Genomic DNA, 20,396 nt, shown 5'->3' on the forward strand with positions numbered 1-20,396 from the left:
TGACCTCTGACATGTATAGCAATTGTAAGTCGCTTTGGATAAAAGCGTCAGCTAAATGAATAAATGTAAATGTTCTTGTAGTATGCCTTTCAACAGCTTTTTAAACAACAATTTTAACGCTGCTGTAACAGCTCAATGTAGGGCTGGACAATAAAACAATAACAATAATTATCACAATATAATTATTTTCAATAACAATATAGCTAATGTTCAATAAATATTCAATAAATGTTTGATTTTATTCACTTGAATCATACACGAATTAGGACTTTTTTTTATGAGATGTTTATTTTGTTGAGGAAAAGGGACTGAAAATAGCTTATGCTTCATTTTACTCATGCATGTTTGTTGACAAAAGATTTTATCATAATTGTTTGAAATGTTCTACCTCAGATTTGTGAAGTGATCCACTGTTTGTCACATAAAGAAAAGTTTAAACCACAAATAACCATCAGATTTCTTCCAACTTTCACTCAGGAGCAAAAATCAGCCTTTAAACTCGAAAGAAATAAGGATTTGATACTTATCGTGATAATTATTGATAGTGAAAAGATATGAAACTTTTTTATCGTGATAACATTTTTGGCCATATCATCCAGCTCTAGCTCAATGTAAACACACAGACAGATATGGAAGGAAAATTAATAGAGGGTCTGTCCCTCAGTCAGGCCTCCCTCCCTCCCCACTCTCCAAAACACACACGAACCGAGTGCACACAGGTTGACAGGTAGGTAGGCCAGCCAATTAGCTGGGGTTATTACATATTCCTGCCACAGCAACAGATACCGATTTTTAAGTCACTGCTTTCGGGATGTAAAGAGTATTTCAAAAAATGCTTCTGTAATAAACTGCCTAGTGTATAAACTGCTTGTAACAAACAAAAATGTTTAACTTTTAATCAAGTTAATTTTTGAACCAACTTAGGTTTAGGGTTAATGAATTTTAATTTAGATATGCCAATGATGGTGGCTTTGCAGCCGGTTTGCCTCAGTATGTTAACACTTGAGCTGCTGTGAGTGCCCTCTCTTGCATTTCTCTGCTTTCTCCAAATCCGACAAGTTAATCCAGGAGGTAAACAGATGCACATGTGCAACAGCCAAACCTTATGATGCATGATGCTGCGTTACCATAGCAGCTGCAATGCAGAGATTACTTTTAACAAGGGGGTGATGAAAAATATAATAATAATAAATAAAAAATAACAATTTTAAGTGACTGCTGGTAATAGTATCACTTTCCTCGTGTTGATAATCCTAATATATGATGAAGTAATCAGGGTTTGTGCTGCTGTTATAAGCCATTTCCAGTTTGCAGTTTGCACCACATTCTTGGGTCTGACTAAGATGCTCCTAAACTCTAGATGGTTGTAGGTGAGGTGCAGCTTGTTCAACACACGTTATGCAAAAGAACGTATGTCCGTAATCAATTAGTCACCACGGTACAGTAAACTATCAAGACCAATACGGAGTACGGTCTAGACCTGCTCTTTTATGAAAAGCGCTGTGAGATAACTGTTGTTGTGATTTGGCGCTATATAAATAAAATTGAATTGAATTGAATACCAGGATCCTGAAAATGAAGCAGCTAAATGGAATTCAGCCAAAATAAATTTTATTATTTACACCTGTGAAAAAGGCCGATTGTAGAAAATGTAACTATACTTAATAAATAATTCATCACAGTGAACATCTATCAAAGCATCATTGTGTATGTGAGTTATTTGAAAAAAAAAAAATTAATGAAAATATTACTTTGAAATTAATAGAAGTACACATAATGTTGTACTGCAAGTTTCAAGTTTCTGAAATTTGACTTTCAGATCTTAAAACTCAGAAAATATTATAGTTTCTTAAATTAAAAACAAGGATGGTAGTTTGGAAAGTAGTCAGCAGTAAAGTTACGGTTAATGTCAATTTGCTGTAAATGGGCTGAAACATGCAAACACACCAACAGACTTAGAAATAAACCCAGCTGCTTAACTTTAAACATTCCTAAACTGACCGACACCCACAAAGACATCAAGGTTACTATTTTTGGATTTCCACAAATGAAACCAACTGTGTTTAAGGATGTTACCCTGCACGTACATACCATCGGACCATGACATCGCTGGTGAGCAGCTGTGATACGCAGGGACTCCAGTCCCAGAGCATTCGAAACTTGGCACAATCACTCTGGAGGAAACGGAGGGTGGCACCCATGAGGTCACGCAGCTTCATCCGCCTGGGGCCATACTGAACAGCTGATGACTCTTCACTGGTGAAGAAGAGCCTCTGAAACACTGGGGGGGCACTGTTGAAGTACCTTGCAGCAAACCTTATAGAGAAAAGCAAAAAAATTAGGCAGGGTGGACATAGCCTGCTGAGATGCTGGCAAAAATAAGTTGTGTGCATGAATACTCATGGAATACTATAATAACTGCCCTACTGCAGCTTTGTACACATTAGGTAATGGCAGGCTGGAAACTGCAGCAAGACCGCTGACCCTAAAGGGCCCCAAGAGCCCCAGGTTCACTGTGTTTGGTTTGTACCACAAAATTTTTAGAAATAAACTAGCTGTAAAGCTTTGATGACTTAAAATTATTGTGTGCAAACATTGCAAATTGAAGAGAGCCCACTTACGCCTGTGCATCAGGACTGATGCCGAGAACTTTGCTAAGGGCCACACACAGGCGCTCATGGAGGTCATGGTTGATCCTGCCACCAGCTTTCACCTTCTCTGCATTCCGCTCCAACAGGTCGAGAACGAGCGGCCGCAGGTGCCGAGCAATCAGCAAAGTATAATCCTTCTCTATCAGCAGCTGAGCCAAACACTCCAGAATACACTGCCTGTCCCGCTGGCTCCATATCTGAGGACATATCACACAACAGGAAGGTCCCAATTAAAATACTGACTGGATTGGATTGACATAAACGCCATACATAAATGAATATTTCTTTATAATACTTACATCCTAGGTATTAGAAAGGCACAACGTATACTAAAATGATCTATTATCAAGTCAGCGACTACTGACATGTGAGAGGAAGGTTAACGTCACTGCATGCTGCACATAGGACACGTTTTGAGACACAGTGTGAAAATAAACTGTAAACACATTGTTTTATTCCATACAAGCCAGGCATGAACACATCTTACCTGTTTTGACAGATATTGGCTCAGTTCGTTATGACTTTTATCAACATGTCTGGATATGGTGCTCAGTGATGGCAGGCTCAATTCTAAATTTTCCATCGTCTAATTAGTCGCATCTGGAGGAGCGATATACAGCCAAAACACGCTCGCGCTGTCTCTGAACAGGTGCCCTGGTTTACTTTTATTAAACCAAACTGTGAGCTTCATCACGCGCTTCACTGTCTGAGGTTAATCACAACACACAAGCACGTTCCCGTCACTGGCGTTAAAATACCGTCCACATGTGAGTGAAGCACAAATTCTTCCGGGTCAGCTCGGATGTCCCCCCCCACCCCCCCAACGTCGTGCTGTGATGACGCGCGCGGACAGCGACGCCAGCACAGTCCAGACTCCGCGAGCGAAGAACTTTCGCTCGAGCGTCCTGCCGTATCTGCTGCCGTTTAATGCTTTCGTTAACGGCAGTTTGCTGGGTGAGGACGTGAACCGCCGGAGAAGACCGCGTGTCGCGGTACATTTGGCCTCCTTTAGGGTTTGACTCCTGTTTCAACAAGATATTTTGAAACCGCGGAGCTGCAAGAAAACACCATGGATGTATAAAGAGAACCCACCCACAGCCGTGACAGACCGCGGGAAAATGTCGTTACTTCCTGTGCAATGAAGTCTTGGCGCGACATTACAGTTGTAAACAACAGGAGGACGCATAACAATACGGAAACAAGTAAGTTAAGCCAAACACTTCAAAGTAAGCCAACTGTAATATGCGTTTTATGAATGCCTGGCCGGTGCATAGGGTTCAGATTAGCATCCATAATTTACCGAGGGCTTCTCCGGTATGGGGTCCCAAGTCATAGTTGGATAACAATGTGTTAAGTTAGCAGTTAACGTTAAGTTGAATATGCACCCAACGCGGGTTTAGCAGAGCCAAGCTTCTTTATTAACAACAATAAAATATCCATTAAGGGGAAATATTAAGATGTTCTCAGCAATGTCATTCATTTCTGCGTTTCTTAATAAAAATAAACTATGAATACCTTGGTGGCAGGACAACGGTAAGGTACAGATTTGTGTTAGCGTGGTGGTAACGTTAGTCAAAAGTAATTACTTCAAAGTAATATAAAAGTTTTTAAGTTAAACAGTGGTACGTTGGGTTTGCCTTCCATTCGTATGTGTCCATTTTGTGTTAGTTGATTTAAGGAGCTTTTAAAGCCGTATTGGTTTAAGGAGTTTAAGAGGTAACATTAACTTTAGTAACGTTAATGTTAGCTTGAGCTAGAGCTCAAATTGTCAAAATTAGGTTAACTATGGGCAGAAAGTTCCTAAAGAAGCAATATTTAGCCCAAGCCGTTAATATAAACATGGAACTCAACAGTTAGTTATAAGTTATATGCTACCGGTTATCTAGGGTGTCTTCCCTTCTTTCTGTCTGGAGGGCTTTGTTCTTTTCTGTTCACGTCCGCGAACAAATGAGGTCTAAAGTTAGCTAGACCACTATCTTAATCATGCTAACATCACAGTGATTAGCCTGTTTTTATCACTAACGTTACAGATAATAACCTCAGTGCATCGGTGATTTGATACTATCTGTAGGAGTGAGCAATATGGATAAATCCTTTATTACGTTATATGCTGTCTTACATTGCGATAACGTTAACGTTACCAATATAGATTATTAACATAGTAACGTTACGTTATCTGGTAAAATCATTTGGGAAATTGCATAGTGATAAGACAACAAAACCGAAACATACATTTTTGACAAGTCTAGTATACAAAGTACCTGACAAATCAATAATTCATATAAAAATCCAATATTTCTAAAACTATTAGAAAAAACATTGCAAGATGCTTGCTAAAATATAATTCATTGCTGAAAAATAAAATCAGTATTTTTTTAGATATATGGAGTGAACATGTTTTTCCCTTTAGACATAAAGCACTCCTGCTGTTGATTTGCAGCATTGCCCATTACAACCACAAATAATAATGACTTATGATTATGATAATGGTAAGAGGATGGAAGAATCTCTGACAGTTTACACATCTTCCATGACAAATTGATCAGTGAAGCGAGCAGCAAGAGGCTGCGGTCCATCAGGACCAAAACTTCTCGCCACAAAAACAGTTTCTCCACGTCTGCAGCTAGCCTCATTAACAAGGCCCAGGTCCCTCACTGACACTCCCCCCTTGCAAATGATATAATTGTCTTTGTATGTCTAAATCTTGCTTCATTTCATATCATGCACAAACCTGGCACATAGCACATGTTTGTTGTTAATTGTTAATCATTCATTGTTGTTCTATATTTTTATATTTTGTCTATTTATATATTTATGTAAACCACGACCTGACCCTGGATAAGAGGATGAAGATGGATGGATGTACACAATATTCTCTTTAGTTGTATATATCTCATATTTGTTTATTCCATATTTATATATTTCTACATTTATTTATTTATTTGTAGACAGACCTAAAAATCAAAGCAGCAGAAGTCAAAATATCCTGGTCCTGTCGTTACGTTATGCAACCAGTAGTGTCTTTCTCTACCTGGCCTGCGGACATCTTTCAAGCTCCACAACTCTAGTGTGTAACCCATGCTTTCTGTTAATAATGTGTAGTCCCCGAGCCCATACTGAGATTACCCTGATGACATCATCAAGGATGTTTTTGCATCAAACCAGCTGTTTTAACAGACTAAGTAGTACTATCCATGTCTAGTACACTAGCCTTTATATTTAAAATTAGTAGAGTGCCCCTTTAAGATTGGTCTATCAACTCTGCAATCAATTTGTGGATTAATTTTATGTGTTCCTGATTAATTGGTTTTACCCCTGCTCTCAGTGTATCCATCAGCATACAGGCTAATCTTCAGCCTGTTCAAAGTGTGTTTTGGTTGATATTTGTGTGCTTGTAATAACTACTAATTCTTCTTTGGTATTGTTTTTAGGAACTCCTTAAGAAACTGAGCCACAGAGAAACTTGAGATAATGGAGCATTGGAACATTGAGACAGACAGTGCATCTGGTTGTAAGTATAAGGTTATGATATTAACTTACACAAACATACAAATCTGGTTTGTAATGAGACTGTTTTAGCCTATTGTAGTTATAGTGTAAATGTGTCTTTCAGTGACCTCAGCAGCTATATCACACCAGCTGTCAGTCACAAATGCTTAATTTAGTACGTGTTATGCAGTCATTAGATTTTAATATATGGAGTCTATACGGGTTTTTTAATCTCTGTAGACATAGACACATATTCTTTATCCGACATAACTCCAACTTTGCCACTCAGTGCATTCTATTTAATTTCCTCAATTTTATTTTAGTGTCTTAATTCTACACCTAAAATGAACTCACTAAATAGTACCTTTAAAAAATTCCCCTGAAAATGTCGTGTCTGTAGCTCGTGGGAATGAATGTGAATGTGTTTTCATTTTGTTTTAAGACTAAGATGACAGACATTTATAATACATGTACTATTCACAGTCTTGGTACCTGATGTCAATGAAAATTCTGTGGATATCTACGATGGCCTGGACATCGGTTCCACCAGCGATGCAGGTAAATAGTTTCACTTTGGTCTGCTACAGCACAATATTATTATTACCAATAATATTGTATTCAAGTGCATCCAGTTCAGATTTGTTGTCCAAACTTGAGGCTTTATAATAGTGATCTGTCTAATTCTTTGTCCTATTTTGATTTATTACAGAGAAACCATCTCCACATGCTTCTCAGCTAAAAGAGTCGATGGATCTTTATGAAGAAATTATCACCGAAGAACAGCAGAACAGAGAGTCAACATACTCTGAGGTCAGTTGTGCTCCATGCTACATTTCTCTCTGTGACCTGTTACAATAGGCTTTTCATACTGAATGTGAGGGTTGAGATAAACCTGTGAGAACCTCACACCACTTTTTGTTTGCTTTGTTCTGCAGCCTTGTTCCCAAACTGTATTTTTCGCCAGTTAGCAAGCATGTGAAATTCATTCTCTGAGCAGTGGGCATCCACTGTGTAGTTAGGGGCCAGGGCCTTTCTCAGGGGCACCTTTGGTAGTGCCCAGGAAGTGAACTGGCACCTCTTCAGCTACCAATCCACTCCATTTGACTGGACAAAATGGCCAAAAATGTTATCACAATAAAAACTTTCATATCATTTGATATCAATAATTATCAGGATAAATGTCAAATCATTAGTTCTTTCAAATTGAAAGGCTCATTTTGCTTCTGAGTAAAGAGTTGAAGAAACCAGATGGTTAATTGTGGTTTTAAACTTTTGGATCACTTCACAAATCTGAGGCAGAACATTTAAAACAAATATGCACGAGTAAAATGAAATCAAATCTTTTCTTGGTCTGTAGTCTTAAAATCTGGCACGTTGTTGTAAACTCAGCGGCTCCTCCTTCTCCCAGGTAACCTTACCTGCATGCGGTGAATAACAGCAGATTCATTCTTTCTAAATGTCACTCAGTATTGTGATGTCACATATTGAGTTTATGTATAGTGACGTTGCTGTTGTAAACATTTATGTTGCTGCTCTAGAAAATCATCACCAGTCATCTCAATATACAACAACGTTATCTCACATTGAATATTGTCCTCATACCGTGCAGGCCTACCTCAGGCCCGTTGGGTCTTGTCTTACCAAATAACCATCACCAAATAATAGTGAAGTATCGATAAAGACTCGGATTGTTAAGCAGTCTCAATAATGGTGTCAGTATCAATAAAAATTAACGATCCCCATTCCTAGTCACGGTTCTGTTCAATGTTTCTTCCTCCTAAAAAGGAGTTTTCCCTTGCCATTGTTGTTAAGTTCTTGCTCATGGTGGGAAATTGTTGAGTCTCTTCTAATATTGTTTTGAAGAGTACAGTCTAGACCTGCTTTATATGAAAAGTGCATTAAGATAACTTCTGTTATGAATTGGTGCTATATTAATATAATTGAATTAATCTAGTATACGTGGTCTACGATAGCCATAAAAATCAAAGGTAAATCGTGTGTGAAAAAGGGTCTCTGCTCTTTGTCCTGAAGATGAATGGTTTTATTAAATAGTGTTACATTTGTAGAAATATTTCAGGCAAGGTGGCTCAACTCTGCCAACACCTGTCTTAGTTGGTGTTCAGACCGAAAACAGCCCCACGTGAAAAACAAAAACAAAATGTAAGGGGCTACGTTGGGGCTATTTTCCAGGTACCACTGGCACAATGAAATAAGATCAAGATGTCTGATTCTGAGTAACAGATCCGTACGTAGGAAGATGGTTTACTACTCTGGAAAGATATGATTTTTTTAATCTTTGTTTGTGATGCCATGTTATAATCAAGTCGTGATGGGTTGGCTAACACAGTGCCTTGCTGGATGATGTCCCATTGTGTTGGGGCAAATGTTGAGCCACGTTCACTTTGTTTGCCAGATGACCCTACGTTTGCTTTTTTGTGTGGAGCCCTCAGCATCAAGACTCCTGCTGAGCCAACGTATGATGGGTTTTGCATTGTCTGGTAGAATAGTTTGGTTTAGTAGTGACCTGCAGACCCAAGTCTGGTAAAAGATGAAACACTGCTACGATAGATTTCTCTCTGACCAACAGTCTGGTGTGAAGTGTCAAGTAAGGCTAAGCGTTGGTTCATTATTCTGCGTCATGTGTTGTTGACACTTGTTAACAACACAAACAAAAGCTATAACAATTTACGCACTATCTCACAATCTTTTTCTTTTTGTTTGTTTTGCAGTTGAAGTCCAGATTCCACGCAGCTCAGAACCAAATTAAAGAGTTGCGCAGGAGACTGGAGCAAATGGAGATGCAGGTTTGTTTTGTCTTCCTTTTCTCAGCTGTTGGGTATGAAAAAAAACATAACCAACAACAAGGTGCAGGATGAGAGAAGTTAGCAGACAGACAGCGATGGACTTCACATGACAGGATTCACAACTTGGATTAATTTTAGGGCTGTACATATCTATTATTTTTCAAGTCGATTAATCTAACGACTAATTTTGTTTATTCTAAAGAAAGAAAAGTTGCCTATTACTTGATTAACATACCAATTTATCCAAAATAAATATCAAAAACATGTCTAATCAATAAATCTATATTTTATTCAATCATCCTGATGAAGCACATTAGAATGACAATAGCAGCAAATCTTAAAATGAATCAAATTTCCACGTCACTGCAGTGTTGTGATAATGACAATAACAGACATTAATTAGGCTACTTTACTTCAAACTTTAAATGTTTCTGACATGGATTCATTTCAATATTAAGTAATGCAGTATGATAATAAAATGTATTTCTGCATCAGTGAACACCTGAAAGGACTCACAGACTGTGCAGACAGACACAGATTGTCTGTAATTAGATTTGGCTGTTTTCTCCCTCATACGTGGGCGTTAAATAAACAGAAAATATGAAACCTCTGATCGTTACATGACACACGGTGTAACGTTATGTTACCATGACAGCAGCGGGGCAGAAATTATTTTTAACATGAAGGCAATGAAGAAATACTACGTGTCCTCGTGCTGATAATGTGCCGTGCTTGTGTGGCGACAGAAAGTAAACAGGATTTACGGTGCTGCCGTCTAGACAAAGTGCTCCGGGATACTTTCCTTTCATGTGTTCATGCTGCTTCACATATTTGTGGACAGCAACTGTGCTGCACTGAAGTTTCCAGTTCAGAGAGCTCACGAAGCAGCACGTTGTTGAGTGTCTGTCTGAAACTTTAGACAGTCGAAGGCCGCCATCTTGTAGCTGAAACTTGTCTGGGAGAATCCCACACCGGATGCAGCGATGCATTTACGCCATCGATTACGATGACGAATCGCCCCAGCCCTAATAAATTTTTATGAAAAGCTGTTTTGATTCTTTTGAACTGACTAAAGGAAGATAAATAAACAAGGACCGGGCACATTCAGACTTAACGAGCGCTTCAAAGGTAACGGGAGTCAGCACTTTTTAAAAAAAATCTCTTGTACCATGCAGGTTACACCGGTAAATCTATATGAATCAGACTTTGGGGCTTGTTGTTTCCGCTAAATGAACGACGATTGAATTGTAGAGAATCTAACCGATCTAACGATGTGTAGCATGTCCATACTGACATATTGATCATATGTTTAAACATTAATATTTGGATTAACCATCCAAGAAGCTTAGAAGCAGCTAAAGCAGGCAGCCCCAAAGAACTTTGTTGTCAAAAGGTGTTCCCACACCAGGCCAGGAAACGGGTAGGCGGCTTTTTGGGACTCAGCTATTAATAGAAGTTTGACAGTAACCTTTAATCACAACTCTGCCTTCCATGAGGGGCTTGGCCAATAGGAATCCAGTATTTGGATACAACTTAAGCCTAGTTCACACTACACAATTTTTAGGCCCAATTTGCTGGTCGGGGAGCTCCGCAAGCGTCAGGCTGTGATCAGGGGTAAATCAGTGATAGATCAGCAGTCGCCAGTCGTTATGTGTGAACTACTCAGCGACTCATCAAAACAGTTCCCCAACGCATCACTGACACATCACTGACGTCTGCCAGATATCTAGCACGCCAAATATCTGGAGGAGTCGGCCAACTCGACATCCAGCCAATGAGAGCAGGCAGCTACTTTTCACTACAAAACACTTTTTACTCCCCTCCAGCTCTCTCTGTAGCTCAGACAATCCCTGCTACCTGCGTGTGCTGATCCATCCTTTCACCCAGATTCTTTGTCTTTATGATTGGTATCTTTACAATAACAACAACAGCAGTTTCGTGTGGAGGTTCGCGTCATTTCCCGTTTCACATTTCATGTGTTTTCTTGACAAAACCTGGTTTGGAGACCAGCGTCGGGTGACAGAGCTGCTGTCAGTTCGTGTAGTGTGTGACCCCCTGTCACCTATCAGTCACGTAGTGTGAACGCCACAAAGACTTCAATACTCCCACCACAAGACGGCAAGTTGTGTAGTGTGAACAGCACGGCTGAAAGTCGTGTAGTCTGCACGAGCCTTTACTCTCACGCTCAGGTGTGAGTCAGTGGACCTGAGGAATTTTGCTGTAGTCTTGTTTTATACGCAGGCCTCTTTGTTTAGGCTTCTGGCCTACATGCAGGCCACTTCTTTGTTTCCCATAATGTGAGGTCCCAATGTGGTCTAATGTGGTTTTCTTTCATTCTTTCTTTCTACAGAATACAGGACTGAACACTGAGAACTACCTTCTTAAAAAGAACATCTCTGCACTTTTACGAACAGCTAGACAGGAGGTTACCAGAAAAGATGCTGAGATTCAGAGGTTGAACCAAAGGTAAGTGTTTGTTGTTTGTTTTTATTTACTGGTGACTCATTGTAATTGTATTATCTATTTTACAACAACCTATGTATGAATGCTTCATAATGAGTTAACCTAACAATTCCAAGTAGGAATTTTAAAAGATCATGTTGGCAGTTATTTAAGGACAAGTAGCACATAAGTTGTTTGGATTACCTACCCACTGTGGTCAGTAGACAAAAAGCTACCCTGTTCTGATTTGTTAAATGATTAATCAATTGTAAAACTTTGTTTTCCCCAGGTCAGCGAAAGGGCTCCATCATCATCAATCTCATATTAATAATATGCAGGATAAAAATTCCTCCAGTCGGATCTCCACAGGTAGCTGCAAGAGTAGGCCACCTCCTCCACCTCCCTCCAGCCTTCCGCCTCCTCCTCCACCATCCAGTCCTCCTGCACCTCCTCCACCTCTACCAGCCTCAACTCCAGGGGAGGATCATCCTCCAAAGGATCCTCCTCAACCTTCTAGGAAAGACAGCGACAGTCCCACCTGTCAGCCCAGCGGATCTTGCATCAAGATGAGAACTTCAAAAGCATCGTCTCACGGTCATTTAAAAAGTTTCTCAAGGAAAGATTGTGATGTACGTGACAAACCGACTGACCACTCTGGCAGCAAATCCAGCAGCAGTTCATCAACTCGACATAGTGAGTCAGACAAACACAAGTCCAAGTGCATAGAGGAAAAATATCAAAGTCAAAAACTATCTGAATCAACAGATAGGAAATGTAAATCTGGTTCAGATCCCAACAAGGACGGTTATGCCCCTGAGAAACACAAGTCTCACAAGGCAGACAAAGAAACAGGACGAAGATATGGATCCAGGTCATGTAAAAGCAGGAACTACCTAAATGTTGAGGGGCACCACAGATCAGAGAAGGCTAAAAGCCCTCCACCAGAGATTTTACATAGTGCTGCTTCCTCTGATGATAAGAAAGGGAGAAGTCAAGAACGGAGACGAGATAAAGCCAAAATGTCCACGTCAGACTCAGAACATAGTGCCGCACGCAGCTCTAAAGAGGGCCACAGCTCTAAAGAGGGCCACAGCCGAGATCATAGAAAAAGCAAGACTAGTGACAGTTATATCAGAAGTTCAGACTCAAAGGACTGGAAAAAGTCCTCTTCAAATCATGCTGAGCACTACTGTGATTCCTCTAAAGAGAGGGAAGGGGATAGACTTTCAAAGGATTATCAAAGGAAGGAGGATAGACGGCGTAAAGAGGAAATCAGTAGAAAGCATAAGAGGAGCACTCTATCAAAGACAAGCAGAGAACGTGAGAAACGGGGATCAAAAGAATCGGACCAGGGTAAAGCTGACGTCTGTAATAAGGAAAAACAAGAACAGACACAAGAGGCCTTAAAAAGATCATCTGAAGAACCAAATATCACCAAGAAAAGCTTAGTGGAGGAAAATAGTCCAAACAGGAAACTGTGTTTCATGGAAACATTGAATCTAACCCTTTCACCAATTAAGAAACCAGTGCTGCCCATCGAAGCAAGCAGGGATAACCTCGAAATAGTGGACCAGGTAGTTGAAGACGAACCAGATGATGAGAGTTCACAGCCTAACGTTGAAGACATGTGTGTGATTGATGAAGTAGACAGCAGTGAATTAGAAGCAGGGTTGGAAGATGTTGGAGAAGATGTCCAGGAAAAGGACATAAACCAGAGCGAAACTCCTGCAGCTGACAAGCAACTTGAAGACAATTCAGTCCAAACAACCTCAGCTCATAGCCAAGCCCTAGATACTGCAGAGAATCCCGTGACTGTGCCTCTCACACCAAAATCACCAAGGTGTACTTCTGTAAAAGCGGCAGGTGGGGACATTTCAAAAAATCATGAGTATAAAACCAAGCTGCCCTCAGACAGCCAGGTAGATGAATGTGGACCTCTGGAGGCTACAGATGATGTTGGTGACATGCCCGGAAGCATGTATGAAGAACACTCGAGCAATTCTTTACAAAATGTCAACCCTGGAAATAATACAGATCAATCTGTTGCTGTTACCGAACCCGTTGTGCTTGATTCAAGAGTAGAACTGAGGGGTAAAAGTACAGTACAGAAAGGCCTACCTGTGGATTTCGTTGAAGACAGTGCAGCTGCTTCACCCTTAAGGGAAAATCCTCCAGCTGAAGATGATCGCGACAAGACCGATCCCAAGAGTCAGCAATCTCAGCAAATGTCCCTACCTCAGGACGGTCAGCAAAGACTGGGTCCTCCTGCTTCCGCTTCCATTCACCAGAAAGATAGTTCTATGCAAAGTGGCCCTAAAGATGCAGATGCTGTATCCAGTACAATAAGCCTGGAATCGGTCCCACAAGAAGGGCTGAGTCTTCCTGAGGCTATTTATGTTTTAACACAGGCAAATGAGGACGCCAGCGACAACAGAAGCATCACAACTGAGCCAAGTTCTTCAACCGGCTGTATCGCAGTGTCCAAAGTCAGCAGTACCACAGAGGAGACAGCGCTGCCAGAGAAGTACAGAGACCTCACTTTGACTCCTAATAAGAGCTTCAGTCCTGCAAAGATTCGGGAGAATAATGTTGAGCCTTCCAGTTCAATGCCATTACTCCACGATGAGGACTCCATGATGCGCACACTGAGCAGTCTGAAGAAAATCCCTGATGCCATAAGTCCTCTGAGGAGCCCAATACGAATTGCCAAGAGAAGTCATCTCTATGTTCATGGCAAGCCTGGTCATGTCAAGAGCCTTCAAAAAGGTAAAGTTGGTATCCAGTCTGTAATCCAGAAGGCTTAGTCATTTTTATGCCTGTTATCTGGTGATCACCATTTAAGTGTCTCATTATTCAGGCAAACTGTTTTTGTGGTGCCCATTTAATTGTTTTAATTGGTTATCATTTGTTATGGTTGAATTCAGACTTTATCTTGTTAGATTCAAACTCAGAACCTACTCAGGATGGGAAGTCATAAACTTATCTTAAAGGGTAACTCCCACTTTACACATTACTCTTGTGGCTCCAGAGGGAGCTGTGTTAAATCTGATGAAGTATCCTCAAGTGATGTTAATTGTGTCAGCATTGGTTGGGGCTACAAGTAAACAGATAATATAACGTATTTCGGGCCATTAGAGTCTGTGTCGGTGAGACTTGGTCAATATTGATAGGGACTAGATAGGGACCTTGTAATAATGAGGTATTTTACTCATAATTATAAGATGCTGTCAACATGTCAAAAAATGTCTATATAAAGGTATTTTCTTTCTTCTGTGCAGATTTCTCCAGCACAGCTGTTGATGCCAACTCAAAGAAGTTGGATGTAAACAAAGAAAACAAATATCCAGGTTCCCCTGCAAACCATGACAAGTATAACTCGGTGGACAAGGTAATCCTGCCTTCAAGTCTCTCTGACACTGAACTGGAGGAAGGGGAAATTGTAAGCGAAAGTGATGAGGCGGCTGCAGGATCTCCTGTTCCTGCAACCAAGAGGGCAAAGTTGGCACGACCAGTCAGAAATAAACAAAATCCTAAGTCTGTGTTGAACAGGACATCTGAAGATAGGTGTGTTGCATCAAAAGAAACAAATGAAACGGCAGGTGTATCTACACGAAGTCCGAAAAGTCGTTTTAAAACCGTTTGTCCTGCAGCAACTAAAGCTTCTTTTTCCACCATAGAGGCAGTAATGGAAACATTCAAGTTGGTTCGTACCGAGATCAGAAAAAAGTACATGAAGCTTCATAAAACCTTTCCCAAGAAGAGCTTTTATGGTGTGATGGACAATTTCCAGGAGTCTTTTTTAGAATTTGTGGATGGTGCTCATTTTGTTCAAATATGCAGTCAGGAAGAGGAGCTGAAAGCCAAGCTGAAGAAATTGATTGCATCTGTCTTTAGCAAAGTATCAAATAATGGTATTGTGAAACGGATCTTTGAACAGCAAGCAGTTGATCTAAAGCAAAAGTTGTGGGACTTTGTAGATGTCCAAATTGACTACTTGTTCAAGGATATTTACACAACACTAAACAGCCTTTGCAAACCAGAAAGAGCTCAGGCCGAGGACAAGAGGCCCAGTGGAAATGAGAAAGTATCTAAGCAGCCTCCTGCAAAGAAGTCACAATGTCAACAAAAGGTAGCACCGTCGGCTCCGACCAGCCTCAATCGAATAAAGCCTTGTGCTGCTGCACCTTACAAAACAGGCCTTGGAAGTAGAGGCAAAGATATCAGAATCACACATGAGAGGAGTGTTGAGCCTCATCCAGCAAACTGCCTGAATACACACACTGTGGTCAACTTCCTTCCTCCTCAAAATATTCCTTCAACTCCAGAGAAAAATAACATGTCTTCTTTGGTTGTCTCTCAAAATGGCTCTTTGCTTGACAAAACTGACTTTGAGCTACTCACAGAACAGCAAGCCTCCAGTTTAACATTCAACCTGGTGAGAGATTCTCAAATGGGAGAAATCTTCAAGTGTCTCCTTCAAGGGTCCGACTTACTAGAAACCAGTGGCATCACCGGCGACAATACTACCTGGTCCCTCAGTACACCAAGGAAGGACGGAGAGAGACGCATCAGCATCACCACGCCGACTAAATTTGACTCTCCATCTAAACTGCTTTCTCAGACAAAATTTGACACTCCGTCCAAACTTATCGCTACATGGTCTAGTATTTCACCTCGCAAGATGTCGTCTCCACGATCCAAAGATAAGATCCCACTGAATCCCGCCTTATTTGATGAAAGTTGCTTGTTAGAGGTGCCATCAGATAACCGAGCAATGCTGCAGTCCAGCTTGCCCTCACAGAGAACATATTCCATTCTAGCTGAAGATCTGGCAGTCTCGCTCACCATTCCATCACCCCTCAAGTCCGACAGCCACCTCAGCTTCCTACAGTCATCGAGCATGCACGTCATGTCCACTCCGGACAGTGTCATCAGCGCTCACATAAGTGAGGATGCGCTGCTGGACGGGGAAGACGCTACAGAACAGGATATTCATCTGGCCCTTGACACCGATAACTCCAGCTGCAGCTCCAGCAGCAGCGTGGTTTCGGAAGCACTCGCAACACCTTTTGTGTTCAAGACCGACCTGCCCATGCAGGCGCTAGTGATGGAGAAATCCAACGACCATTTCATCGTGAAGATTCGTCAGGCAGCCGCTGGCGCAGATACCACGCTCACTGCTGATGACAGCTTAAGTCAAACACTAACGGAGGAAGATCAACAACATAGAGAAGATGATGCGGCGATTCAAGAAAGTCCAGCAAAAGATGTTCTGTCAGACAAATCGAAGAAGGTACCACCAGAGAACAACCTGTCTAACCTTGTTGAAAGCTCCGGGGTCTGTCAGGTGGACATTGAGTCAGATATCTCTCGAGATGAGAGCTTAACACTAACAAAAGATCCATCCCACAACAAAGATAAGTCCACTCAACAAAATACCTCAACGGTTTGTTTTTCTGAAGATTCAAAGAAACCATCGGTGTCTTTGAAAAATCTGCCTAAAACTACTCCTCCAGATAACAGTTTGAACAACGAGACTCACAGCTCCAGTCATTTCTTTGGGCAGATCAGCCAGGTAACCACCAGAGAAGGTATTACAGTCACTGCTGATGAGAACGCAGGTCAAACACGACATAGAGAAGACATGACAACTCCCCCAAAAGCTCTTGTGTCTGCGTCAGCTAACAGGAACAAAGTGTTAGCATCACATGCTTCAGACTCAGAGAGAGATGAAATGGAGGTGTCAGAGTCAGAGACAAGTCTCACAATTGCAGAAGACACAAGCAGCACATCAGACAAAGACCAAAGGGAATGTGGCAAAGGCAGGAAACGGAACAAGCACCAGGAGGAGTCTAGAGCCAAGCGTTCCAGGAGAGAGGAAGAGGAGAGCACGGAAGAGATGTCCAATGGCAAGCAAGACCATTGTGAATCTAAATCCTCCCCCGCATCTCTATCCCCCAACAGTCTCTATGCCAAGAATGTAATCAGGAAGAAGGGTGAGGTGGTGATGTCATGGACCAGGTCAGTAGTTGCTTTTGTATTATATCATTCCACCAGGATGTTAATCATCCACATTATTTGCAGTGGCTTACCACTGTGTACTCTAATTTGACGTGTTTGCAAATGATACTAATCACAAGCCTTTTCTGCATGTAACAGTTTTACACATAATCACTGTATATATTAATGTGAAGTAACATTTATATATGAAGTACATTTATTAAAGTACTATATTTAAATGCAATTCTGATGTGCATAACTTAAGTATTTCCTTTTTATTTTACTTGTCTACAAGAGATATTGTACCTTTTATTCCTGTATTTGAGTGTTATAGACTCAATACTAAGACAGAAACTGAAAGGGAGCATTCTGCATAACAAGTAAATTTACTTTTGCTCATTTAAGTACATTTTGCTGATAATACCGTCTATACTGTTGTTGCCCTACACCTAACCAATAGCCATTTTTGACCTCTTACCTAATTAGCCATTTGTTATTGTGCACTTCTGACCAAATGAAACCATGTTTAGAAACTTAAAAGAAGTAGTACAAATACTCCAAGAGTGACATTAGACTATGGAGAACATGCATTGCACAGAGCTGGGTTAGCCTAGCCTAGCATAAAGACTGGAAGCAGGGGGAAACAGCTAGCCTGGTTCTGTCCAAAGATCAAAGAAGTTGTATCTAATTTGTTTTAATTTGCTACCAAACCTGACGACTGCACGCAGTCACTGCACCCCGCTGTTGTTCACCTAGAGGTTCCAGTCTGTAATTCTCCCTTAAACCACAAATGATCCTTTTTTACATTTCTGTTTGGGTACGGATCAAAGAAAGAGTTACAATGTGTTAATTAGTGAAACTAGTGTTGGTAGCTGTTTTTACTTTACAAGGCTAGCTGTTTCCCCCTGCTTCCAGTCTTTATGCTAAGCTAGGCTAATGCCTGCTTGGTTTCCATCCTCTCAGGTACCGCTGAACTCAGACTACCAACCTGTAGCTACTGTTTACCTCTTCCAGCTAACCTACAGCCCTTTGTAGCAAAGCTTAATGTTTTTAATTGTTCTTCATAAGTCTCACTGTGACCTGCTATAGTTTGGCAAAATAACACCGAAGTGGTTGCAAAATATTTCAGAAACGTCACTGTTTATCCAAAACAAATCTCCATGGCACTCTTTGATTATCTTTCACATCTGTGTAGAAGGCACTGTAAGAACAGTACATGTAAACAGGTTGTAATGTAGTGGTAGCAACACAGTTTGAGGTGTCCCTGAAAAGGATTGCCGCTCTTTACCTGTACTCCACTTCTTCCAGAGATGAAGATCGAGCTATTCTGATTGACCTGAAGACAAAAGGGGCTTCACGTGAGACTTTTTCTGCCTTGTCAGAGAAACTTAATAAGCCATCAGGGCAGGTAAGTTCATGTTTATTCTTTTTTGTTGAAGTCATGTGATATGACTGTACATCTGTGGTGAAGAAGCATACACCAACTGTTAACTGTTTTTCTTTTCTCAGATTGCTCACAGATTTTACCAGCTCATGAAGCTTTTTAAGAAGCAGGAGAAAATGGACACCTGATCCCTCTGACTGTGCGTGCTTTGATTTATGCATATAGTTGTTGTATTCGAACAACACACACATACTGTGGCCCCATCACAGATATGTAGGCTCCGTCTTCGCGGATCACAGGATCGATCCCCACATAGACTGCTCTTCGCATCAAGATCTGGAGCTCTGCATACTCCCATCATCAGCCGAGTACAAATATGGACAGCAGTTTTAGCCAAACTTTGTTTCCCAAAGGAAGGTCAAAACTTCAGTCGCTTGAAGGTGTTCCTGTGTGGTGGTTTTCCACACAGCAACAGTATCAACAATAATGACTCGTCTTCAGCACAACTAACGAGACAGATTGATGTGAACACTGAAACAGTGTTAGTTTTGGATGCACTTTTTGGTTTTTAGCACTCCACACCACAGCCACTACTGCAGTATCTGTGCTGGATGCTGATGTCTGGTCCTCACAGAAGTATATGACTTCGTCCTCAGTGCACTATCTGTACGTGCTTTCCTTTCTCAGTATTTGCAGATATGATAGATTGCAAAAACGTTAGTGCCAACAAGGTCATGTTACGTCTGGTCCTAAACGTGTTTTTCTCAAAGCATTTGGGTAAACTGCCTTTGGACTAGGATGATTCCACGTTCCAGTATGCTCTGTCCTAAATTAAGTGACTGTTTAGTTCCTAAAATTAGTGGACGCTCACTGGAGACAACTTGAAGCACCACCCATCGGTAGACCTTGAGCTATGGGACTAATTGGACCGTTTTATTATCATTTTTTTATGTGATATTTTGGATCTCATTTTAATGGATGTATTTGTGGGGTCGTGCTTGATATGTTTGAAGGTTGTTGAAATGTTTACATGTCCAATTAATGTACAGGACAGGACGTTTATCTCTGTTAATACAAATTAAACCTTTTATCTGTGGGCCTGACTGGCTTTTAGTTTGGCTCATCCTATTGCTCATTAACAGCATGGAATGCAATATTGTGAATATTGTGTGTAATTCTTTACTGAAAATAAAGTTTTATTTATTTATGCTGGTGTCTGCTTCATAAGTGTATTAACAACATTACAGAGCTTGAATAAGAGAATTGTAGCAAATTGTGAGAATAAAACTACCGGTACCAGTGGAGAATAATCTGAGGCAGCAGCATCACCAAGACACAAATATTATTGAAGCAGGCCTCTCACTTTGGCCCTCAAAGAGTTATTTGAATGAAACCATGTGAAGATTAGAGGGGTGATCACTTTTGGTATAACTGCTAATAACTAATAGTAGCAATTAGACTGTTGTTTTGAAAGGCTTCACAAGACAAACCACCGGTTTATTCTAACTGTACTTAAGTAAATGGACTGTACTTGTAAAGCACCTTTGTAGTCTTCTGGCCAGACAAAGCGCTTTAAACTACATGTCTCATTCATACACCGATGGCAGAGGCTGCCGTGCAAGGTGC

General features: G+C 40.8%; 2 protein-coding genes across 3 annotated transcripts in view; one reads left to right on the plus strand and one right to left on the minus strand.

The window, feature by feature from the left end:
* mdn1 (midasin AAA ATPase 1) overlaps positions 1-3,400 on the minus strand; it is a 67,949-nt gene extending 64,549 nt beyond the window's left edge. For both annotated transcript variants that reach the window (XM_046060146.1, XM_046060145.1), the window contains exons 1-3: positions 3,139-3,400; positions 2,622-2,848; positions 2,092-2,316 (exon numbers count right to left, since the gene is read on the minus strand). In XM_046060146.1, the coding sequence (XP_045916102.1) occupies positions 2,092-2,316; positions 2,622-2,848; positions 3,139-3,234 (548 nt within the window). In that variant the 5' untranslated portion in view covers positions 3,235-3,400. The remainder of the gene's footprint in view (positions 1-2,091; positions 2,317-2,621; positions 2,849-3,138) is intronic.
* A 103-nt stretch (positions 3,401-3,503) lies between these two features.
* Positions 3,504-19,977, plus strand: casp8ap2 (caspase 8 associated protein 2). Its single transcript, XM_046060813.1, has 10 exons — positions 3,504-3,853; positions 6,083-6,162; positions 6,624-6,698; positions 6,850-6,950; positions 8,870-8,944; positions 11,295-11,410; positions 11,676-14,152; positions 14,665-17,407; positions 18,695-18,794; positions 18,896-19,977. Exons 2-10 carry the CDS (start codon positions 6,123-6,125, stop codon positions 18,956-18,958), a joined length of 5,790 nt encoding a protein of 1,929 aa, XP_045916769.1. The 5' UTR covers positions 3,504-3,853; positions 6,083-6,122; the 3' UTR covers positions 18,959-19,977.
* The last annotated feature ends 419 nt before the right edge of the window (positions 19,978-20,396 follow it).

The sequence above is a fragment of the Micropterus dolomieu genome, linkage group LG10 (assembly GCF_021292245.1).
Source record: "Micropterus dolomieu isolate WLL.071019.BEF.003 ecotype Adirondacks linkage group LG10, ASM2129224v1, whole genome shotgun sequence".
In the NCBI taxonomy this organism is placed as follows: domain Eukaryota; kingdom Metazoa; phylum Chordata; class Actinopteri; order Centrarchiformes; family Centrarchidae; genus Micropterus; species Micropterus dolomieu.

What these genes read in the sequence shown, in the direction of transcription:
- casp8ap2 (XM_046060813.1), top strand. Translation starts at nt 6,123, where the DNA reads ATGGAGCATTGGAACATTGAGACAGACAGTGCATCTGGTT. An exon ending in GAGAGTCAACATACTCTGAG is followed by an intron (nt 6,951 to 8,869) that starts GTCAGTTGTGCT and finishes TTTGTTTTGCAG; the next exon opens with TTGAAGTCCAGATTCCACGC. An exon ending in TGTCAAGAGCCTTCAAAAAG is followed by an intron (nt 14,153 to 14,664) that starts GTAAAGTTGGTA and finishes TCTTCTGTGCAG; the next exon opens with ATTTCTCCAGCACAGCTGTT.